This window comes from Euphorbia lathyris, chromosome 3, assembly GCF_963576675.1.
Source record: "Euphorbia lathyris chromosome 3, ddEupLath1.1, whole genome shotgun sequence".
Lineage (NCBI taxonomy): Eukaryota > Viridiplantae > Streptophyta > Magnoliopsida > Malpighiales > Euphorbiaceae > Euphorbia > Euphorbia lathyris.
Genome location: NC_088912.1, coordinates 66354666 through 66380831, shown reverse-complemented (window position 1 = coordinate 66380831; position 26166 = coordinate 66354666). Strand labels below are relative to the sequence as shown.

General features: G+C 35.0%; 1 protein-coding gene across 1 annotated transcript; it reads left to right on the top strand.

Annotated features, from left to right (window-relative positions):
* The first annotated feature begins 1397 nt into the window (after nucleotides 1–1397).
* On the top strand, nucleotides 1398–9801 carry LOC136221728 (DEAD-box ATP-dependent RNA helicase 15-like). The gene is made up of 12 exons (XM_066009165.1): nucleotides 1398–1624; nucleotides 1733–1850; nucleotides 2699–2799; nucleotides 4296–4468; nucleotides 4577–4808; nucleotides 4900–5018; nucleotides 5229–5285; nucleotides 5381–5565; nucleotides 7668–7812; nucleotides 7924–8007; nucleotides 8476–8539; nucleotides 8893–9801. The coding sequence occupies exons 2-12, from the start codon at nucleotides 1738–1740 to the stop codon at nucleotides 8901–8903; spliced, it is 1284 nt and encodes a 427-aa protein (XP_065865237.1). The 5' UTR covers nucleotides 1398–1624; nucleotides 1733–1737; the 3' UTR covers nucleotides 8904–9801.
* Nucleotides 9802–26166: the final 16365 nt, after the last annotated feature.

Genomic DNA, 26166 nt, shown 5'->3' with positions numbered 1-26166 from the left:
AGAACTCTTAGATACAGTACGGATAAAATAATCTTTTTATAAATAAATATAATAATATAACTAAAGTTAATATATTATATTTTTTATTATATTTTTTATCAGTAAAAAAGGAGGAAGGGACACCTCAGCTCCATCGTTACTGTTTTATATTATATATAGATATAGATATGCAGAGAATTAGAGAGATTTTAGGGACTAATTTAAATTATGTAGAACTTTTAGATATAGATATGCAGAGAATTAGAGAGATTTTAGGGACTAATTTAAATTATGTAGAACTTTTAGATATAGATATGCAGAGAATTAGAGAGATTTTAGGGATTAATTTAAATTATGTAGAACGTTTAGATATAGATATGCAGAGAATTAGAGAGATTTTAGGGATTAATTTAAATTCTGTAGAACTCTTAGATATAGTACGGATAAAATAATCTTTTTATAAATATATAATAATATAACTAAAGTTAATATATTATATTTTTTATCCGTAAAAAAGGAGGAAGTGACACATCAGCTCCGTCGTTACTGTTTTATATTATATATAGATTATATATAGATATGCAGAGAATTGGAGAGATTTTAGGGACTAATTTAAATTATGTAGAACTTTTAGATATAGATATGCAGAGAATTAGAGATATTTTAGGGATTAATTTAAATTATGTATAACTTTTAGATATAGATATGCAGAGAATTAGAGAGATTTTAGGGATTAATTTAAATTATGTAGAACTCTTAGATACAGTACGGATAAAATAATCTTTTTATAAATAAATATAATAATATAATTAAAGTTAATATATTATATTTTTTATCAGTAAAAAAGGAGGAAGTGACACCCCAGCTTCATCGTTACTGTTTTATATTATATATAGATTTTTTATCAGTAAAAAAGGAGGAAGTGACACCTCAGCTCTATCGTTACTGTTTTATATTATATATAGATATATAGATATGCAGAGAATTAGAGAGATTTTAGGAACTAATTTAAATTATGTAGAACTTTTAGATATAGATATGCAGAAAATTAGAGAGATTTTAAGGATTAATTTAAATTATATAGAACTCTTAAATATAATACGGATAAAATAATCTTTTTATAAATAAATATAATAATATAACTAAAGTTAATATATTATATTTTTTTTTATATTTTTTACAACTAAAAAAGAAGGAAGTGACACCTCAGCTCCATCATTACTGTTTTATATTATATATAGAATATATAAATTCATTGAACAAGCTTTAATTCACTCGGTTTGGGTTTCTATCTGGATAGATTCTATTCTATTCTATTATCCAGATAGGTTTTAGCAACTGTAACTTTCTACTTCATATTAAAAGAAAAAAATATCTGTATCGATTCCCCACTATTATACAAAACAGAAAAACACAAACACTCATATCTCAAACCCACTTGGAAGGTCAATTTCGTCTTTCTCTATCTGCGATATCTTATATCTTCTTCCTTCACGAACTCCTCAAAACCCTAGCTGGCTTCCTCCAAACTCTTTCTCTCCCCCTCACTTTTTATTTATTTTTGTATAATTTTTAAATTTTGTTTCGTTTTAAATCTTTTTAGCGCTTAAGCTCAATACTCCACTTGTGTTTCTTAAATCCTAAGGTAAGCTCGCAGCTTTTACAAGGAACTATGTTTCTCTCAACTTCTGTGATTCCCAAATCCCCAACCCTAAAAATTAGCTCTTATCACTGTTTATTTGCTTCTCTACAGGTCAAATGGGAGAAGTGAAAGACAACGACGCTTACGAGGAGGAGCTGCTCGACTATGAGGAGGAGGACGAGAAGGCCCCTGATTCCGTCTCCGCTAAGACCGCAGAATCTGCTAAGAAGTATGTGCTTATTATTTTTTGCTATTTTGAGAGCGTGGCTTAATTTTATAAAAATAAATTTAAAAGCTTTTTTCATCTCTTCTTTCTGTGTTTTTTTATTCTCTGTGTTGTATTTATTTGCTCTTGTTATGATTTTGTGTGTGAAAAAGAACTTCGAACGAAGTGTGTTGACTATAATCTGGTCTAGATATATCTTCTGGTTTATTGAATTGCTTATATATATTTTTTTAGGGAAACTGTTCATTCTCTGAAAATTTACTTTGCTTTTATTTTGTTTATTTTTGGGTGTGTAATGCTAATTGTCTAAATACTTAAAACTTTCTAAATTTTGGTTTTCTCTGAATTTATATTTTGAACAAGTTTGATACACATTAAATCAATTTTTTTGAATGAATGAATATTATTTAATGGCCTGTAAACATGTTTGTCTGTATCTTCTATATATACAACTATATTCTAAGTCAGGTTCTAGTAACGCCTTATTACAACATTGGGTCATACTCAATAATTCTTGATAATTCATTTTCTAATTTATTGGGAATATCCAGGATGGTGCATATCAGAAAGATCTATTCATTTGGTTCTGATGCTGTTGACTCTGAGGTTTTTTTGGTTGCTACTTGTTATTATATCTGGGATAAAGGAGGGCTGGACATGCTTGTATTGGTGTTTTACTATAGTGCTACATATTTATGATTTTCCCTTCAAAAGTAGTTTTGTGTTTAAATTTTTTCTTGGCCTTTAAAAATGGATTGATTTTTTTCTATTTGTTTGTGGTTGGAAGTCATTATTTGTCTGTGATTGCAAGTTCTTTTGTATTGATTTCATATATACTCTACATAATGCAGGGGTTATGTCGGGATTCACAGTTCGGGATTCAGAGACTTCCTTTTGAAGCCAGAGCTTCTACGAGCCATTGTAGATTCTGGATTTGAACATCCTTCAGAAGGCAAATTCTTTCTTTTTATTTTCTTATGGCTCTTTACACTATATTGCATTCTTTTATATCAAGTTGGATGGACTGGATGTAGTCATTCCCCTTGTCCATTAGAGGGCTTCATCAGTTGGCCTTTTCTTCTTTCTACTTACTGCTAGGTCACTTTTTTTTTTGACCGAGCAGATCTGTTTGCTTAATTTTCATTTTCTAATTTGGATGAATTGCATGGTTAGTTGTTTCACGCTAGCATTTAATGGATTCTTGATTGGGCCAACTGTATTTTGAATGGACTTTTTGAATATTAGTTTGAAGCAAATATATTTATCCGCCGGAGCCACTTTTTTACCTTGTTAATATGTTCTCTCTTTCCTTCAATGAAGGCACACCCTTGTTTTTGTTGATTTTCTTAGCTAGGTAATTTTTTTTGGGAGACCCTTGGTTGTGGAATTTGTAAAGAGTCTTGGGTTTTGAAGAAAAATGGTATTGCTTTTGTTTATGTCATCAAAACTGTTCTTTAATTTTTTATATCTTTTAGTTGTATGGCATGCCGGACCATTAATTATGAAGGAAGTTTACATGATTTACCCTTTGACCCACCCTACTACCCAAGGCGGGGAGCCTCAAGCATTAGAGAACATTTTTTTCTCAATGATATGCCCAACACACTGCATCTAAACTGTTTTGTTATATTAATATGATGTGAACAGTGTAGAAGACTTGTACAAGCAGTAGATAAATTAGCATATTAACTATTAAGTAATCACTATACTTAAAGCAAGTACCATCACTGCTCAGACCTTGTTGCAATCATGGTAAGTTCTCTAGTTAACATTTAGGTTGAGTTTGGATTAAGACTGTCTTTTCTGAATTGCTTCCGCATGATATCTTCAAAATCATTTCCCTTTAATTTGAAATGTTGTTATAAATACAGTTTCATAATGATCATTGAACCATTTGATCAGTAATCGGGCTACCAGCAAAAATTAACTCATTAAATGCCCAATGTACCAACTAAGACTCAAAAGTTTTTGACTTCTCTACATTTTGCTGCTTTTTCGTTCCCTATTACCACATGTGCGATCTGTATAAATTACTCTTCCATTCAATCAAGATTGTCATCCCTGCTAAATTGGTTCTTCGCTCTCTTCAACTAATTATTATTATTATTATTATTATTGTTTTTCTGTCGAAAGTTGAATTGATGCTACCATATTAAAGTGTTTATGTATGTTTTTTTCTCAATTGGATATCATATTATGAGCAACTGTGCCCTTGAATGAGAGAGTCGGAATGCTGCTGAGAAGTTTCATGCTTGCAACTGTGCATTTCTTTTTCTTTTTTTTGACGTATTCTATTTTATGTTTTACAGGTAATTATCACTAACTATTTGCTGAAAGTCATAATTCCAGCAAGAAACATTGTCTTCATAAACCTTTCCTATAAAAGGAACTGGAAGGTCTTTATACTTACTGAGGATTCTTCCACTGAGATTTTGTTTCCTTCACCAGTTCAACATGAGTGCATCCCTCAAGCTATCTTAACAATGGATGTCATTTGCCAAGCAAAATCTGGGATGGGGAAGACAGCTGTCTTTGTTTTATCTACTCTGCAGCAGATTGACCCTGTAGCAGGTCAAGTGGCTGCTCTTGTTCTTTGCCATACAAGAGAGTTAGCATATCAGGTATTATCTCCTAGTCTTGATATGTTGAGTAACTGACATATATTCTTATTCTTGGGTTTCAATATTCTTTTCTGAGTTGTAAGCATTAATTCCTTTGTGTTTATGTAGATATGCCATGAATTTGAGAGATTCAGCACCTATTTGCCTGATGTCAAGGTTGCTGTCTTTTATGGTGGTGTCAATGTCAAGGTGCACAAGGATATACTGAAAAATGAATGCCCTCATATTGTTGTTGGAACTCCTGGTAGAATATTAGCACTAGCGAGAGAGAAAGAACTCAGTTTGAAGAATGTGAAACATTTTATACTAGATGAGTGTGACAAGATGCTTGAATCACTTGGTATGTTGCTAGCGGTTTGGTCTCTTTCACTTGTATAATATTACACAATGCTTGTTACTAATATTTTTCTATCTGCCTGTATCTTTTCCAGACATGAGGAGAGATGTGCAGGAGATATTCAAGATGACTCCTCATGACAAGCAAGTTATGATGTTTTCAGCAACACTTAGCAAGGAGATTCGTCCTATTTGCAAGAAATTTATGCAAGATGTAATGCTGTCTTACTGCATAACAATATAAGATCAGTGTGTCTTGTTCAATTTGTTGCTTGTGTCTTATATGTTGGCATCTACCCTATTTTGAGCTTTTGGTGCAAGGCAAACAAAATAATTGTAGTGGAGCCATTATATGGCATTGCTTGGGTAATTCCAGCAACATTGTCTCGCTGATTCCTTTTCTTTTTATGTTTGATTCTTACAGCCCATGGAGATTTATGTAGACGATGAAGCCAAATTGACACTACATGGTCTTGTACAGGTAATTAATTATAGCATTAGACACATTGAAGTTGGGTCTTGTTTATCCACATTTTTTTGTGCTCTTCTTTCCATAATATTATTTTTGGTTTGCAGCACTACATTAAATTGACAGAGTTGGAGAAGAATCGGAAGCTGAATGACCTACTTGATGCCTTGGATTTCAATCAAGTTGTCATTTTTGTCAAAAGTGTGAACAGAGCAGCTGAGCTGAACAGGTTATTGGTGGAGTGCAACTTCCCTTCTATATGTATCCACTCTGGAATGTCTCAGGAAGAAAGGTATCGAGAAAGGAATATTGAGAGAGTTTTTGAAGTACTTTCATAGATATTTGATGATGGCTTCCAATGATAAGATAAAGCATGTTAAGAAAGAACAAAAAACAACCCATCTAACCCAATATAAACTTTGTAAAACTAAAACTCAATTCCTGCAGAAAACTATATATTATCTAAGTATAGCAGGGCCCATACTTACTGGAATAATCATTACTATAATAAGTGAAGCAAGTGCTTATCTTTGGGGGTCTATCTCATATAGTTTCTCTTGATATACTTTGGATGCTCAAAAGGTATCTCCAAGTATTGTTCCTGTCCAATGCACAGTGGATTCAACTCAGTTGCACTTATTGTCCGCTGGCAAGCTCATTCTCCATCCTCATCTTGTGGGAATCATAAAGTAGCTGATGATAAGTGCAACTCGTCTATCCTGGTACAGCAGTAGAGGCAGAAGTGCTGCTAACACTCTGCTCTTTCTACCATTGGTTGTCATATCATTCATGGCCCATGATTTTTTTTTTTTTTTTTTTTTGTGCACTGCATACAAGTTTCATTTTGTTCTGTTTCATGTCACTTGTTTAGGCTTTTTGAATGTTGAATCAATTTTTTGATCTGAAATGAACATGAGTTGGCTATCTGGAGTTGGATGAGGTGGGAAACTTTGAAGTCGTAAAGCTAGAGATTGTCAGTCAGTTTATAAAGTGTCTAAGCAATAAATGGTGTTCCAAATTGATTTAGATTTGATGTTGTAAAAGTCACGTGTCTATGTAAGAAATGGTGTTCCAAATTGTCACCATTTGATTGCTTGTTGATGGGGATGACATTGATTTTTTGGCCTTATTCAGAAGTCCGAGCCTTGGCGCAACGGTAAACGTTGTTGTCGTGTGACCAAGAGGTCACGGGTTCAAGTCTTAGGAGCGGCCTCTTGCCAAATAAATTGGCAGGGGAAGGCTTGCCCCCAGTACACCCTTGTGGTGGGACCCCTCCCCGGACCCTTGTTCAGCGGGGACGCGTAGTGCACCGGGCTGCCCTTTATTCAGAAGTCCGAACATATGTATTTTGTATTTTCTGAATGTAATTGAGTAATGGGCTTCGTTTAGAGCTTCAATGAAATTTGGACCCGATGTTTCTGCTGGAATTGCAATTTTGGGGTGTAGATGTCATGCATAATATATTCAATATCTTTTCATTGATGTCATTGAACTCTGGCTTCTAAATCAAAATTTCATGCATAATATATGCAATATCTTTTCATTGATGTCATTTACTCTGGATTCTAAATCAAAAATTATTTGAAACTAGTACACAAAGTCTATTAATGCACAAGAATTTGAGAGTGGTTGCAATGGCTGTCATGTGAAATGAACTAGTTCTGCGTATAAATTTCATGTGCATCACAGCATTGTGTCCGGACACTGTCTATGTGCTAGATAAGAATATTTTGAAACGTGCGTTTGACAATTCTATGCTCTGATTAGTTAGGAGATTAATGACCATTTGGACACAATAAGCAACTGGAAGTTGCAACAGTGCCTTTATTTGAATGAGTTTAGCTGCTTGAGGGTATGCTTGTTTGCAGGCATTAACGGGATATCTACTTGTGGTTAACAATGTAAACACATTCTTGTCTTTATTATTATTATTATTTTGTTCTTTTTCTCCTGTAAAAGATTTCATGGCCATGCATTTGATTAAATATTGGATTGTATACTGAATTAGAGGTGTCTAACCACACTGAGCACTGTTATGGGCAGGTTATGAAGGAATTCAAAAGAATTCATTGAAGCTGTAAACTTGATGTTGACATAGACATTAGCTTAATACTTCTAGACTTAAATACTTGGCATATTTGTTTCATTTTTTTGTACATCCTTTTACTCCCCCCATACACTACAAAATTTCAGTTCTTATATCTTTTATTCTTAATAATATTTTGGTCCATTGAAAGTTGACTTTTGACTTGTCTGTTTAATATCCAAATTATTTATGCATTATCTATAATTGCCAATAAAACAGACAAGGATGAATATGAGTATAGAAATTGGAAATTTCACATGCTATATGAGTTTTTATTTCTGATATTCTGTGGCTACTGTGTTTTAAAGGTTGACTCGTTATAAGAGTTTCAAGGAGGGGCATAAGCGAATTCTAGTAGCGACGGATTTGGTTGGTAGAGGAATTGATATTGAACGTGTGAACATTGTTATCAACTATGACATGCCAGATTCTGCTGATACTTACCTGCACAGGGTATGCCTGCATATGCATTCTTACAGATGATGATGGATTATTGGAATTAATACACTTTTGGAATGATCTTGATTTGTTAAACTAAATTTCGAATTGTTATGACAATGGCAGGTGGGAAGAGCTGGTAGATTTGGTACCAAGGGTCTGGCAATTACATTTGTTTCATCTGCATCTGATTCTGATGTTCTAAATCAGGTTACTTGTTCTTCCTCTAATTTGGGAGTGCTAATTGATGGCTGTTTCAAACCTTTGAAGCTGCTTGCTGATCTGAAAAGCTCCATTTTGGAGCCTTATTCTTGTCAAAGGATAGTTAGATTTTATTGTAGTTAGATCTTATTGTTTTTTCAAAACTTGGTGATTAAATTTTACTTCCTCAAAAATTAATTAAATTTTTTATTTATCATAAAAAACAAGTGAAAAATATTTTAATGAAAAGTAAAACTAGGTACAAATCATTCATATGTAACATGATCTTATTTTCTTAGAAATATTGAACTTTTATGTACACTAATAAATTAAGAAAAAAGCATAACATATATGATTTATTATACCATGAATTGTTATTAAACACATGAGCAATAATGGTATTTTTGTGAAATGTAGAGGCAGCCCTTTCTTTCTATAATATTAAGTAAATCTTAAATGACATCATAATGGTTTCAGGTTCAAGCAAGGTTTGAGGTGGATATAAAGGAGCTTCCTGAGCAGATTGATACTTCCACATACAGTAAGAACCGATGCAATTTTCCTCTGTTCATTGTTCTCTACATAACATCCAATATAGTGTCTAGATGTAGTGAACTTGGCAGAACTGAAATTTGCAGTTTGCTTTTCAATGTGAATTAGTTAGTTCCTTTCTAACTTGGCTTCCAGAAAGGAATCTCCAAGTTCAGTCTCTTCAAGCAGAGAAAAATATTCTTAGTTACTGGAGTGTGCATATCTTCCCTTGTTCATTGAATTATATTGTTAAACTTTTCTAGGATTTCCAGTTAAATGTTTGTTGTGCTCAGATGCTTTTGCTATTGTTTTTTTTCTTTAATAAGGTATATGGTAACTGAATGTTTCTGATATGACATGTAGTGCCATCATGATGGACATGAGCATTAATATTGATGTGGGTGTGGAGAGCTCGAAGCGATGGATACCAGAGAGAGAGAGAGAGATTCAAGTGAAGGTGAAGTTTAATTGCTATCTTTTAATATGTAGTAGAGCGAGTGTATTTTGAATGGAGGTAGAATTGTTGTTCATGTAGCTGAGACCCATATTACATTTTGGTAGAGTGTACTTTATTGTTCACTTTTAGGCAGGCTTGTTTAAAATTTAACAGAAATTGTGTTTAGCTTGTTAAGATTAAGTTTGACATTGGCTCACGAGTCCAGACCACGTATATTACTTTAAAATTTTGACTGTATTAAAGTTAGAGCTTCAATAGGCGTACCTTTATGAGAACCTTGTATGCTCTTGCTCTTTCACCTATTAGTGTTATTTGTAATTGCTATTCTTGAAGATGATGGATGAAGCAGATTTATGGTCATTGAACCAATTGTGCATAAAAAGTAACCATAACTATATAATAAACATGCTTATACGAGGAAATAAAGTAATGTTCATAACTTCATCAAAGTTGCTTTGAAAGGAAAATCTACAAAGGTATTTGCAAATGTATGTTTTTTTTGGAGAAGTAAAAAATCACGTGCTTTCATGGATTTGCAAAAACGAATGAGATATTTGTTGGTCTAGTACATCTGCCCTGCAGTCCCGTGACTGATTCTTCATATTTTAAAAATGTTTTTTTTTTTTTGTTTTAATTCTTTCAACTGTGGTTGAAGTGATTGATTAACTCCTAAAATTCTACAAGGCAGTGTAAGTGATATTTATGTATAGGCTTGTAATAAAGTCAAGTTGAGCTTTTGGCTTGTTTAGGCTCGACTCGGCATAAGGTTAACGAGTATGAGCTGTAGCTTGGTGTGAGTTCAAATTTGTGTTCAAGCTTGGTTTGTTCACAATCTACTTCGTTTATCTTGGTCATGAGTTTAGCTTGGGAGTAACTTGTTTATTTTGTTTATGAGTTTGCTCGCAAGCTAACTTGTTTATCTTTTTCATGAGCTTAGCTTGTGAGCAGTTCATTTGTTTTGTTTACGCCGTTTGCTCATGAGGAGTTTATTTATTTTGTTTGTGAGCAAATTGGGCCAAGTTTGTTATTAAGCGTGTGATAATAAAAATGAACAAATAAAAAATATAAATAAAACATAAAAAATCCATTACCTAATCGTCTAGAAATCATTTGCGCATCATTGAATCAAAATCAAATTGTCTAATATAAAGTGATCATTTTAGAACTGTTATTTTTTATAATTTAACTATTTCCAACTCAGGAAGCAACTCTCACCTCTCTTCTCACTGCCGCGGAACTCTTATTTAATTTTTGAGGGAGGTTCTTCCGCGGTTGTTTATCTCACTGGTCAGAGGGAATTTGTATTTCTGATTCTGAGCCTTCTGTACCAGTGTGCTGGTTAGTCTCACGTGGTTCGGTCTTCCTCCTATCATTTGTTCCTGATGAAGATTTAAAAGAAAGAGGTCTCTCTAAGGTGAAATCACGGAGCTGGTTGAAGTCTTCTGATCGGGGTAGTCATCTGAAACTCATCGATCTAGTTTTCTAAGGTTAAAGGCCAGGTATAGCATACACCAGCCTAGCTCTATCGATGCAACAACACACCGTTTTAAATTTCAGTTCCAATTTTTTTTGGGTTCGCAACACGCCTGTCTAGATTCCAGTTCTGAATTTTATTGGTTTCCAATTTTTAGATTCCAGTTCTGAATTTTATTGGTTTCCAATTTTGAATTTTCTGCTTATGTAATTTTTAGTTCTCTGGATTGTTTGTTAAATGATATTCCTTAATGCATAATAATTAAGAAATGTAATTGATTTTAATTAAAAGAATTTGTTACTTGTATTAGTTGCATCAACTACTAATTATCTATTCCCAATATAAAAAAGTAATTTTAATAAGACTACATTTGGTAAAATGTAATTAATCGTGTATGGTATGTCATGTATTATGGAACAATTTTTTTAGAAAGACATCTATTATGAAAGAATGGAGTAATTTTTTATTTTTTGGATTTATTATTGAAGGATGATGAATGTTAATGATCATATTTTGACTTAATTTAGTAAAATTCTAGATTATTTTAATTTTATGTTTCTCTTAATATCAAAAGCAATATAGATTATACATTTTAATTATATTTCACGTAAATTTGGAAATTTGGAAGTACGAAAATGTACATTATAAACCACGACGGTTTTATGAAGATGTAAGATGGTTCCATAAAAAAAAAAAAAGATCTACAGATAAAAAGAGATTTTAATTTCATATTTAATTTTTTTTGAAAGAAAACTAAATATTAAATTAAGGGTTAATTATAAATAACTATCCTGTGATTTGATCGATTTACGATGTGGTACATGTGGTATTTTTTTTTTGCAAACACAACCATATGGTTGCAAAATTTTACATGTTTTTTTTACTTTGCCAAATTTGGCCGATAATGACTTCGAAATAAAAAATTTCAAGAGCTAATGATATTTAAGCAACTTTAATTCTTCAACTTTTTAGGTTTAAGGTCATTTAGGTGGTGTTTTTGATGAGAGAGAAAGATAATGTTTAGAGAGAGAAAACTCCAAAAATGATGATTTTGAAAAATTAAGAATACGGTTCCATAGTAAATATGATACCAAACAAGTTTAATTCTTGAAAATTTTCATTTCGAAGTCGTTATCGGTCAAATTTGACAAAGTAAAAAAAACATGTAAAATTTTGCAACCATAGGGTTGTGTTTGCAAAAAAAAAAAAAAAAAAATACCACAGGTACCACATCGCAAATCGGCCAAACCACATGATAGTTATTTGTAATTAACCCTTAAATTAATTATTTATTTATTTTTAACTAATATAAATGGTTCCATAGTGGGAACAGAGAACCGTCACTTGATCAATGGTGTTTATCTGTAGATGGTTTTTAATTTTGAGTTCTTATGAATTAAAAAAGTGATTTTAGTTTACAGGTGTCACTATATGAATGAAGGGTCTTCTTATGAGTTGGAGATCCGGGACCCTGTATAAAATCCTCCAAATACGAGTTCTTATATTAAGCATCCGGTTTTCCATGTCATTTGGAGGACCCCCAATTCACATTTGGACACGTGTATTGTGACCCGCTTAATAATTAAAATAGTTGTGTCTCTTATAATATATGTGAGTCCATATTACACATAACAAAATATGCATGGAAAGTCCTCTATTTAACATGGAGAACCAGATATTTTTAGTAATTCTCCCCCCAAACACACTTGTCGGATGATAATTCCACATCGACAGTGAATTCCTTTCACCTCTTAATGCGCAACTAAGTTTTATGGTCTAAAAGGTTTATTTATTAATAGGATATTTTTGTTAAAAAAAATCTGCTTGTCCCAAATCCGATGTTGTCACTCTAAAAAATGTCGTATTTTCCTTGTATGGATCTACTGGTCTAAAAAATGTATTTTTTTAAAAGAAATAACGGCTATTAATTGGAATCAGCAAGAAGAATATAAAAAAGAAATAAAGGTGACTGATCCATTCTCCGCGAACATAAATAGAAACCACAGCTCGAGCAAGACAATGAGTCGCAGAATTCGCTGAACGTTTTGACATAGGATATTGAGACATTGTTTAATGCTCGAATTAACGAAATACAATCGGAAATAACATGAAACAAATAGGAAAGCTGAAATGATGATTGTCTAATTGCTTGAACCACAGAGAGACAATCAGATCGAACAACCACATTGCTATAATTATTAGTTTTGATCCAGGATAGAGCTTCCCGCAGTGCAATGGCTTCTGCTAAGACTAGATCATATAATCCATCAAATGATGCGTAGAAGGCATAAACACAAGAATCATTGTGATCCCGAAGGAGAAAACCATACGAATAGTACCCATTTTCCTGGAAAACTCCTGCATCGAAGTCGCACCCTAGCTGGCCGAATTCAGGCTTCTGCCAACAGGAGTTGCTATTAGGCACTATAATCCCCCTTGTCGTTCGTCCGAATTGTGTAGAATTCCATGTGGCTAGTTCTTGTTGAGCTAATTCAAAAATTTTTGCGACCTGATCTGACTGTTGTTGCCAGATGACCTTCTTCTGATTTCGCCATATTGCCTAAACAACACTAGAAATTTCAGCCAGCGTTACCCCCGACACCCCTTGCCAGTACCGTAGCAAACCCGTTGAGGAATATGAGTATCATTGAAATGGAATTCCCAGACTCGCTTTACTGTCTCATATGTTAAAATCGCGCGGTGCTAGTCTTTCCTAAGGGTTTTTGCATGCCGGGCAAAAATTTGCAAAAGAGTTGTCTCCAAACCAGGTTAGTCACGATAGGAAGACATTGGAAAACTAACCTTTAGACAAAGTTCTTAATTTTAGAAGCAACATGTATATCTTAGAGTTTTTTCCAGTTGACTGAAAGATTTGCCACAAATTCTGAATTATTGGAAATAGATAACTTATAGCCCATTCGAACCGTATATATTCCTTTCGTATCAAAGTTACGGGCCCAACCGCCAGCTCTAAACATATCCTGTCATAGAATGGAGTAAATAAGACGCTGATCCTTTGGGTTAAATACAAAAGCAACGAGCTCCCTATTCATGCAGCCCGTGTTAGATAGCAAAGTCTGGACCCTCTCGTTTTCTAGTGTCAGATCCGACAGGCTCTCAGTAAATGAGTGTACTGTGTCAAGTAACCAATGGTCACTCTATATTTCAGTGGTGGCTTCGTTACCTATCTTCCATCGTATACCTTGAACCAATAGTTCCATGCCTTTCAATATGCTACACTAAGTGAAGGATGGATTATGCCCAAGCTCCGCTATAAGAAAGTGAGAGGAAGGATAATACCTGTCCTTGAGAACCCGCACTACTAGTGATTTCGAATCCTGTAGGATCCACCATCCTTGTATGACTAATAGTGCAACGTTAAAGTCTCTGAGATTGCGAAAACCCATACCTCCCTAAGCCTTTGACATGCATAAATGTTTCCAATTCTTCCAATGAATCCCCTCTCCAGAATTGTCCGAGATTTTCCACCAGAAGTGACTTAACATGCCATTGATTTTACTCCCGTTACCAAGATCTCAACAACTACTATCTCTAGACCATTGAGGTCTTGAAAATAAGATCCCATGGATGGGTTTCTTCTCTAGTTTTCCTCCTAAAGTAGGCCATCTTATCCTCACACTTCTGCTAATACTTCATAGTTTTCTATGAAATTCCATGCCTTGGAACTAGTGTTGTCAATTATTTGGGGATTCCCCATCCCCGTTGGAGACCTACCCTGTTGGGGATGAGGAATCCCCATTTGGGATCCCCATGAGGTGGGGATGGTGTTTATATTGCATTCGATAATCGGGGATGGGGGGAGGGTTATAAGTGTCCCATCCCCGTCCCCATCCTAATCCCCGCCCCCAAATGTCCCCAACGGTCCTCGACCAAATACTCGAATATAGAAAAAAAACTTAAGAAATATATATTATTAATCTATTTTGGACTTGTTTTTATTTTATGCTTTGAAACTTTGTTTGTAATTGTTTAGTTAATTTTCTATGTCTAGTAGTTTATGACTTTATATGTCCCTGGAATAGTAGTTTATGACTAAAAAAAATTATATACTACAAGAAAAAAAATAAAAAAATAAAAAACTTAAACAAGGTTGGGGTTTCCCTATTGATAATTCGGGGACGGGGAATCCCTGATAGACCAGTGGTCGGGGATGGTTAATGCAATCCCCACTTCGCCCCATACCGTTTACAACCCTACTTGGAACTTCTTCCCGAGTTTGATGTCCAATCCTCTCCATTGCATCCTTACAAATTCATTTTCTGGTAAGAAAACTTCATATCTACTTCTCATCCTCTTGAACCAAGAGATAAAAGCATGTGTTGATTCTCCGCTTCTTTGTGTGACTCGAGACAACTCCTCCACATAAACTTCTGATTCAGCTCGAAAGAATTGTGTATGGAACTGTCTTTCCATCTATTTCCAAGAATATATAGAGTTTTTAGGAAAAGAAGAATACCAAGAAAAGGCCACAATATTGAGAGAATTTGGGAACATGTGCAACTTTAGGTAATCAAAATTAGGCCAATTCACTAATTTTCCATATTGAATGGTGAAATGAGACACATGCTCCATAGTTGATTGTTTGTGTTCTCCTGAGAATAAGATGAATTCAGCAATCCGAGATCCATGAGGATAAGGATTCTCTCGATCAATCTCTAAAGGGTACGACTTATGAAATTCCAGCCTTCCAATTTCCTTTAAGCCTAGACCATAAATTTTCTGCACCATCTTCATAACTGCTTCCATGATCAGCTATTGTAGGGTTGAACTAATATTGGTGTGGTGGTATTAGAGCGCATGCATAAGGTTTTGGTAGTGCCATCGACGACCTAGTAGCGGCTCGATATCCTCTGGAAATGCCCCTCGATTATTGTACTAGTATTGGTTCCTCATGGCAGTAGGTTGAGTGCTTGGGCTTGTATGGCCCTGAATACAAACGACAAATGTAGGAGGACTGCTACCCACCTGGGAACAACCTAAATTTCCACCGTTTTGTGATTTTGTAGCATGATCCCTATTGGAAGGGGTTTGGATGTTTTCAGCACATGCCCTGCTCCTAGTTTTTCCAATTCCAATCTCACCTGCATGTTCTAGTGCTGGTCTTCTTTGGTAGTTTGATAGGGGTTGAGTTGTTGGAAGCGACATTGGACTTAGGTAAGTCTTTCTTGCTACCTCTTTCTTGCTACCTCTTATAGCAATTTGAATCAGCTGATCCATCTTATGGTCAAGCCATCCACCAACATCATCATCATCATTTCTCCTAAAACTTTGAAGCCTTTGTTGAAACACAATTTCCATATAGATTTTGATTATGAAAAAAATATTTTTTTTAAATTTATATCTCCATAATTAATAACACATTAAAAGATAAAAATGATTTATTTATACTAATGTGTTTGATTAATTATAAGCAAAAGTTCAAAGATAATTAAATTGGGCTGTAAGCCTTAATCCAAGCCCATCATCAAGAAGATTTGTGAATCAAAAGCTTAAGCCAAAATCATAGAAGGATCCAGAAGTTCTCCAGCCAGCTCTAAATCAAGAGAGCTCCGGAAGACAAGAATTAAGCCACGCTTGACAAGATCAACAGACGATCAATAGAGACAGAGTTGACATGCACACAACTGTTAATTGCCCATACCTGATAAGGAAAGTTTTAGAACAATAGACGGCCTGTCTCCTGGTCAACCTGAAAACTTTACCTGATTTGGTTAGACCAAGGAGACTGACTCCGACCAACTCTGTATAACAGCACAACAGACAAACCAACTGACAAAAGATAAAAGATGATTGGCTATTGGCACTGGCCTCTAGAAAGTGAAAACGACAGCTGCACGTTTTCCCTCTCAACGATTATTTTGAAATTCGAAATGACCTCTACCTCAAGTGTCAACTATAAAAGGCCTCTCATTTTGCAACCTTGGAACACACACGAAAGAGAACGACCTTCAACGCAAAAGCTCTGAGTGATTATCTATTGAAGTTCCAAAGAGCAAAGCAAAAGGCAAGTACTGCTTTACACACACACTTTCATAATTCTTGTGTAATCTTTTCTTTCAGTTCATTCAAAGTGTTCTTAGATTAGAACAAAAATTATCAATTTTCTAGAATAGCTCGGAAGCTCTGTTTGTTCGGTATTTAGCAAACAGAGGTAGATAGTTAGTCGGAGTGTAGAATTATAGAGGAATGTACTCTATAATTGACTCAACTATTGTAAGGGTTTGTGCTCTACCAGAAAAAGCTCAGTAGTGGATTAAAGCTCGGAAGACGAATTCCGAGGACTGGATGTAGGCAGGAGTCCGAACCAGGATAAATCTGCTGAGTATCATTTTCTAACTCTTATTCCGTATATTTGCTTGCTCATTATTTTTGGAACTGTTAAACTAACCAGAGTATTATCTCTAACGTGCAAAGTTCGGAAGCTCTCTGAGTGTTGTTCTCCGAATCAAGGACATAAGTAATATTAGTTACTAATTAACTAACATTGCCTCTGAACCTCTACATCTGCACTTTGATTTGTGCTGTGTGTTGTGAGAAACGTTTTTGGACGTACAAAAGTTTTAAATCCTTAATAGTTCCATTAACTCCTCATCTGGAACTAATTCTCACATAACTAAAGGACCAACAAAACTAGTTTAAGCTAGATAGACATTGAAAATTATGGAAATTGTCGAGGATTTATAGATTCCAGGTCTATAGTTTGATATCTGGATTGATTATTAGGATTGTAAAATGACTCATAGCCCTCTATTTATGATAAGAATGTATAAAGTCGTGGAATGTAACAATATAGTATGTTGCCTAGACTTACCCGGAATCGGGCTCCACATTCTTTACCAAAAAAATAAAATAAAAAGAAATAAAAATTTACCAGAAATCAGTATAAAAAACCACCTAAAGGGGAAAAGAGATTGATTGAGGAATGGAAAAAAATAAAAACAACCGAATAGAATTAAGAAAACAAAATATGAAAAGATAAGAAGTTTGTCTAAAAAAAAAAAAGAAGAAAACTAATTGCATTTCATTTTTGTAAAAAATGTGCATAATTCCATATATATATATATTACATATGAAAAATTCTTAGTGATTCATTGGATTTGAATTACAGATCCACATGAATGAGTAATACTAAAAATGAATAATAATTAAATAAATATCTATCTAATGAAGAACAGAATCATCTCTACATTCTGTTTCCTCAAATGGCCATTTCAAATTTATATATAATACCATTAATTTTCATGGCCATCTGTATCTATTATATTTTGTATTGAAATGAATGAGGTAAGAAAATATTAAATTCTTGTATTTCTCATTAAGGAAAAACTTACATAACTAACTATTACATTTATACCTTGATGTAGGTGTATTCCCCAAGTAAACTTAGTGTGCAAGCATAAAAGGGACAAGTGGCTTAATCATAGCCATTCATCATGATCAATATGATGAATAGTTGTGATGACTTAAAGGAAAAATTGTATGTGGGTGATTCTATGATAGCTGGATGAAGCTCTTCTAGAATCCTCTATTGTGGTGATATTACTAAGTTACCCTTAGGCCTTTGTGTAAAGACTAAAAAGGGCCCTTGAGCAATTATTAAGTCTTGGGAACTACTTGTACTTTACTTCATTTATCTCTTACCGAGATTCTTCTTCGGAACACCAAAGGTCTCCTCTCCTCCTTCTTCACTTCGACTTCCATCAACATGCAAACCCTAGAAACTGTATCTCTGGTTTTCTTCTTACTGTAATAGCCTCCCTCAAACTAGACTTGATAGGGATTCTTCAAGCCAAGTTTGTCCAGAAGAAAACGGAGCTGTGGTGAATGCTGGGCCTTCGTGAATAAGTTTGCGAGTTGTAATGCGGAGGAGATCGACATGAGGCGGATAAGACCGCCTTGAACACGTTCACGGATCACATGGCAATCTATATCGATATGCTTTGTGCGTTCGTGAAAAACTGGGTTTTGTGCGATATGCATGGCGAATGTGTTATCGCAGAAGAGAAGAGATGCTGTGGTTGGAGGAAGATGAAGATCTTTGAGGAGATTCCGGATCCAATGTATCTCGCAAGAAGTAGACGCCATGGCTCTGTATTCGGCTTCAGAGGACGAACGGGAAACAGTGTTCTGTTTCTTCGATCTCCATGAGATGAGAGAGGTGCCGAGGAAGACGGCGTAGCCGGTGATTGACTTACGAGTCTCCGGGCAAGTGGCCCAATCGGAGTCGGTGAAAGCCTGAAGCTGTAGATCGTTGCATGCAGAGAAGAAAAGACCCAAACCAACTGTCCCCTTAAGGTATCTCAGAATTCTGTGAACTCTATTTTGGTCATCAGTATTTGGTTGGTTAAGATGCTGTGAAAGCTGGTTTACAATGTATGAAATGTCTGGCCTTGTGTGTGTGAGGTATAATAGTTTGCCTATTATTTTTCTGTAAGATGTGATATCAGGGATGGTAGTTGTGTTTGGGGGTGGTTTATGATTTGGTAATGCTGGTGAGGGTGCTGGTTTACAGTCTAGAAACTCCATTTCTTGTAAAAGCTCTAACACGTATTTTCTTTGTGACATGTGCATGCCTTGTTTGTTGCGAGCAAACTCGAAACCGAGGAAGTAATGGAGGTTACCGAGATCCTTGATGCTAAAAGATGTGTCAAGATGTTGTTTTGCAAGATTGATTGTTTGCATGTTGCTCCCTGTCAAAATAACATCATCGACATAGATAAGTAAGATGGTACTGTGTTCACCTTCATGCTTGGTGAAAAGAGATGGATCAGTAGAGGACTGAGTGAACCCCATGTGCCGGACGGTGGCTGTGAGCTTGGCATTCCATTGTCGGCCTGCTTGTCGAAGACCATAAAGAGACTTGTTGAGCTTGCAAACTTGTTGTGGATTGGTTGATCTCATTCCTGGAGGTAGTTGCATGTACACGTCTTCATTGAGATCTCCGTGTAAGTAAGCATTGTCTATGTCTAGTTGGTGTATATGCCATTCTTTTGAGATTGCAACTGCTAATACTGTTCTCATAGTGGTGAACTTTGCTACAGGTGCAAAGGTAGCATTAAAGTCCACTCCTTCTTGCTGTGAATAGCCTTTGGCTACTAGGCGAGCTTTGAAATGGGCAATGCTCCCATCGGCGTTGTGTTTGATCTTGTACACCCACCGGCACCCTATGGGCTTCTTCCCTCTAGGTAATGTTGTTATATCCCATGTGTGATTCGCTTCTAATGCACTAAGCTCCCTTTGCATAGCTTGTTGCCAGTTCTCGTCTGATTTGGCTTCTGTGTAGCTTGCAGGTTCTTTGTGACATGTAAGATTGAGGGAGAAAACACGCTTGGCAGGGGATAATCTTTCATAAGAGAGGTGCTTTGAGAGACCATGCGGTGAATGGGTGAGACAAGGCAAGGCAGAGCCTTTGATTAAGGCCAGGTGGTAATCCTTTAAATATGATGGTGGTTGTCTAGCTCGTTGAGGCCTGCCTGTTGCATTTTGTGTTTGCTTGGTTGTAACATGTGTGTTGATGCCTGTTGTGATATCTTCTGTGCCTTGATTCTTAATTGCCTGTGTGATATCTACTTGCTGCACTATATCTTGAAATGTATGATCCTCTTCTGTGTCAATTCATCGTCTTGCATGGGTGTCATGTGCAGGATGTCTAATTCTTCCTCACTGCAGTGTGATGTGATTGCTGTTTGATTGTTGAAAGGAAAATGTTGCTAAAAAAACTTGGCATTCCTGGAAAAGAAAACAACGTTAGTTGTTAAATTTAATAACTTGAAGCCTTTGGTGCCATGTCTGTAGCCTAGGAAGATGCATTTAATTGCTCTGTCTGTGAATTTGGTCTTATGCCGGTCAAGTGACGAGGCGTAAGCCAAACAACCAAAAACTTTGAGATCTTCTAGGCTGCCTGGTTCACCGTATATGCATTCATAAGGTGTCTGTCCTTGAATTGGTGTAGAGGGTAACCTATTTATAAGATAAACAGCATGACTGACTGCCTCTGTCCAGTATTCTTTGGGTAAACCACTTTGTAACATGAGCGCTCTTGTAGTGTTCATGATATCAAGGTGTTTTCTTTTGACCCTTCCGTTCTGTTGTGGTGTCTCCGGGCAAGAAGTTTGATGGGTAATACCGTTTGTGGCATAGAACTCCTTCATGATGAACTCTGGCCCGTTATCTGTTCTGATTGATTTCACATTTGTGTCAAATTGGGTATTGATATATTTGCAAAACAGCTGCAGGGCAGTGCTTGCTTCACCCTTGTTTTGCATTAATGTAATCCATGTGTACCTGCTATGGTCATCAAGTATGGTCAAGAAGTAATGTTTGTTGGCGTGTGACTCTTTTACTGGACCCCAAATGTCTGCATGAATTAAGTCAAAACATTTCTTTGCTATGCTATGACTTAAAGAAAATGGTTGTTTTCTCTGTTTTGCTCTTTGACAAACGTCACATGGTATTGATTTGAAGGAATCAAAATCATTACAAGAGAGGTTAAGGCCTTTTAATCGCTCGTAAGAGGGATGGCCAAAACGTAAATGCCACATATCGGCTTTGATTGAAAAAACAGAATGAAAACTAGGCACTGGGTATTCCAAGTAATAGAGGCCTTCACGCTCTCTAGCCAAGCCAATCTTCTTCCAACTTGTTGTGTCCTGTATTGTACATACTGAACCCGTTATTACTATGCATAATTTCCCTGTATCAACAGTTTGCTGGTTGAGATCAAGTTATAATCAAAAGCAGGTATACATAATACATTGTGCAGAATGAGCTGTGGGCTAAGAATCACTGTGCCTATGTATTGAGCTTTGACCCTTTCCCCATTTGGCAAATTTACCCAACATTGGTCTATTTCTGTATATGAACTGTATGATCTAGTATCACAAATGATGTGATCAGTGGCTCCGGTGTCTATTATCCAACATGATGAAAAAGAGTTAGGATTTAGGGTTTTACCAGAACCTTCTCCCTTAAAGAAGGTGTTGACACTCTTCCTGAGGCCGGAGCTTTTCCGGAAAGCTTCTGTGGCAATAGGGAAACCAGTGTGTTGTATTGCTCTTTGGTGAGGGAGAATGGTTCTGTGTTCGTCTGCCTGTTATCCTCCTCTCCTGAGTCCGCACAATCCCTGTTCTGGTTTATTGCAGCATTTGCTTTCGGTTGATTTGTTCTGAAAGGACCTCCCTTGTTCCTATTGCCATAGTTCGGTGGGTACCCATGCTTCTTGAAGCATATCTCCTCTGTATGACCTGTATTGCCACAATACGTGCACAATGATGAGTTTTTGCCATTTGTTTTTCTATTGTTGTACCTTGAGTTGCCCGGCTTGTTGTTTTGTCTGTTCTGAGCATTAGTGAAACCTGCGAATATACTGCTTTCATCCCCTTCGTTGTTCTTGACAGGTACAAGGCCTATTTGGCGTTCATGTTGGGTTGCCAGGGCAAAAGCTTTGTTGAGAGATGGCAAGGGTTCAATCAACAAGATCTGCGAACAGATCGTGGAGTAAGAGTCATTCAAGCCTTGGAGGAAGGTGATGACTTGATCCACATCTTGCTGGTCACGGAGGGTCTTGAAAGCATCGCAGCTGCACACCTGCCTGCAAGTGCACTTGGGCATTGGCCTGAGATTCATGAGCTCATCATACAGAATCTTCAAACAGGTATAGTAATCTGAAACACTTCCATTTCCTTGTTTAAGATTATGGATTTCTCTACGTAGCTCTAGGATTCTGATTGAATCCGTTTGTGCAAAACGTTCTCGCAGATCTGCCCAGACTTGGTCTGCTTTATCGAGCCACATAATGCTCCGGGCAATGGATGGAGACAACGCGTGGTGAATCCATGACATCACCATGTTATTGCACCTTTCCCACTAGTTATACATTGGGTCATTGAGTGCCGGAGCTTGGATGGTGCCATCGACGAAGGAAAACTTGTTCTTCGACATCAAAGCCACCTTAACAGCTCTTGACCACTGGTGGTAATTTGGTCCGGTGAGGGCCTGCGATGCCAATGCCAAGGAGGGGGTCTCATTTTGCGGCAGATGATAGGGGCTGCTAGAGGTTATCAAAGGTGCAGCCATGGTGGTTTAAAGGTGGAACCTTCAAAACAATAATTGCTCTGATACCATATTGAAATGAATGAGGTAAGAAAATATTAAATTCTTGTATTTCTCATTAAGGAAAAACTTACATAACTAACTATTACATTTATACCTTGATGTAGGTGTATTCCCCAAGTAAACTTAGTGTGCAAGCATAAAAGGGACAAGTGGCTTAATCATAGCCATTCATCATGATCAATATGATGAATGGTTGTGATAACTTAAAGGAAAACTTGTATGTGGGTGATTCTATGATAGCTGGATGAAGCTCTTCTAGAATCTTCTATTGTGGTGATATTACTAAGTTACCCTTAGGCCTTTGTGTAAAGACTAAAAAGGGCCCTTGAGCAATTATTAAGTCTTGGGAACTACTTGTACTTTACTTCATTTATCTCTTACCGAGATTCTTCTTCGGAACACCAAAGGTCTCCTCTCCTCCTTCTTCACTTTGACTTCCATCAACATGCAAACCCTAGAAACTGTATCTCTGGTTTTCTTCTTACTGTAATATTTTGCATTCATATATATATATATATATATATATATATATATATTCTAAAAACACTAAAAAATGGAAAACTAATTTCAGTGACTATTACATTTCTAAATACAATAAAATAATAAACGAACCAAAAAAAAAAAAAACACAATAAAATAATAAATATAATATTACATATAAAACTACAAAAATTTGTACTTGATAAATAATTAGCATAAAATTATTTATATCACTAAAATATCTTTCAATTGTGCATAAATTCACCCAAAACATAACGATTCAAGACTATATATATCTGAAATTGAAAGGAATTTAGATATTGTTGTCCATTAGTAGATATTATTCCCATATCAAGACCATAAAACTTGTTATAAATACATACATACATATATTCAACCTCAAATCATTACATTAGTTTGTTTTGGATATTCATAGTTAGCCTTAGCCTGTAAAAATGGTGAGATTAATTTCCATCTCTCGTTACTTAGAATCCGAATTTGAATTTGACCCCTTTTGTTTTGAATCTTTGCAGATCAATCCTTACACAGTATTCATGGTATTGTGTGTGGTTGCATTTAGGGAGGTCGGAGCTGGAATAATAATAGATGTAATGAATTATGGGGCTGTTGGAGATGGAATAACAGACGATTCCCGACATTTTACTTAATTACCACCAGCCATACATTAATTTTTCAATATAGTAATATATATATATATATAGGCGTTGATGAAGGCATGGTCAGCAGCATGTGAGTCCACAGGAGATATTGTTTTAGTACTTCCATCAGGAAAGACATTTCTTTTGAAGCCTCTCAAGTTTAATGGTCCATGCAACTCCTTTAACATTCGTTTTCTGGTAATTTTAATTCATTTCTTTTTTAATTGTTTTTTAAAATAATAATAAGATTGTAATTCGTATATGTATATATATAGGTTCATGGAAATATAGTAGCACCAAGTAAAATATCAGATTGGACAACTCCTTATACGGGTGGCTGGATTGTGTTCAGAAGAGTAAACGGACTTACTGTGGCTGGACATGCTCAGATTGATGGCCAAGGTTCCCAATGGTGGAAATGGGCTCTGGTAACTAACTCAACTCAATATATCTAACTTCATTTTATCTGGTCCGTCATCGTTCAGATAAATTAAATTTTTATACTAATAATTTTAATATATATGCAGGCTAATAGTTGTGAGCGACCTACGGTAAGGCAAAGACTTATTTAAAGAAAAAGAAGAAAATTCTCTATCTTATTTCCTGAAAAGTATTGTTTTAATTTGTTGATAGGGGTTGAGATTTAGTAATTGTCTGAATCTTACAGTACATGCATGGATTGAGAGTAATAAACAGTCCAGCGAGGTTTTTATCAGTATCGGGCTGCCATAATGTAGTAATATCAAGCCTTACAATTATTAATCCTGAAACAAGCCCTAATACAGATGGCATAGATATCAGTCGCTCCACTAATATTCAAGTCAGGAACTGTTACATTTCCACAGGTATGTTTTACTAATTTTTATATAATTTCTTTTAGTATTAATTGATTCTCTAATGCGTATATATTTATATATAAATACAATACAGGTGATGATTGTATTGCAATTATTTCTGGGTGCTCCTTTATCAACATTACTGGAGTTTCATGCATTCAAGGTCATGGCATAAGGTTTGCCAGTCACTTTTCTTTTACTCTAATATTGTATTAAACGGCTTAATATTGGATCATGTTACAAACTTTAACCAAATTACCACTACTAGAAAATGTTGATTTTCTGCGAAATATTCTGACGGAAATATTTCCGTCAGAAATTACTGACGGAATTCCGTACTAAAGAGTACCGTCAGACTTGCTGACGGAGATTTTACGACGGATCGAAATTTCCGTCTAAATTCATGGCGGGAAAGATTCCCGCCATTCTTCTGACGGAATTTCCCGACGGAATATATTCCGTCAGACGCTTTGATGTATATGACGGAAATCTCTTCCGTCGAAGTGTGTACGGATATTGTGACGGATGTTCCATCAGAACTTTATTTTCTTGTTTTCACATTAATATACTTTTACATTTTTAACCAAAAATCATATAATTTCAACTTAAATATTTATTTTTTATTTCGGTTATACATATATTTACAAAAATAAATATTTCTCTTTGAAATTATTTCTTATTTTTGAAATGTAAAATAATTTTTATTGATAAAAAAAATTACATTAATCTATTATTTTTCTGAGATACATTAATCTATTATTTTTCTGAGATAAAGTGTAAAAATACTCTAATATTTATAGTCAAGGACAATTTTATCTCTTACGTTTAAAACTGTACAGTTTTACTCCAACATCAATAAATTTGATCAATTTCAGACATTGTTATAAAATACATATGTTTTGTTACTTATTCTGTGTCATCGTATATCTGTTGGTTCTAAAAAAATATTTCATATTTTTTATCATTTAATAATATAATTGAAGGCTAATATTTTAAATTCGGTGAAATATTTAATTTTTTTCTAACTCGTACAAAATACAATATATTTTTTAATTTTATTTATAAATCTAATCATATGTTTGTGATCTGTTACTATTTAGTGATAAACCGACGTACGTTTGAAATGTTGATAACAAAAACTCATGACTGAGAAGACAGTTTGATAAATTATTTATCAAATTGATCCAAGTTATCAACGTTAGGGATAATATTGCTCTTGACTACCAACGTTAGGAGTAAAATTACTCCTGGCCGTAAACATTAGGGGTATTTTTACACCTTATGCCTAAAAATATAAAAAGACATGCATTGATTGTAATATTAACCCGATACTTGATGATCAGATACTTTCCTTAATAATCAATGGCTATTAACATGAAAATCATATTACAAAACTTAATTTTCAATATGTCATTATTTTCTATATATCACAAATAATATATGATTTTATGTCATAATTTATAAATTTTGCACCTTAATTCATAAATTATAAATCTTAAAAAAATATATCTTAGACCCTTGATTCATAAAACATAATTCTTAAAATATATAAAAAAAATAATAATTTTCATAATTTGATATTATTTAAATTAGTAC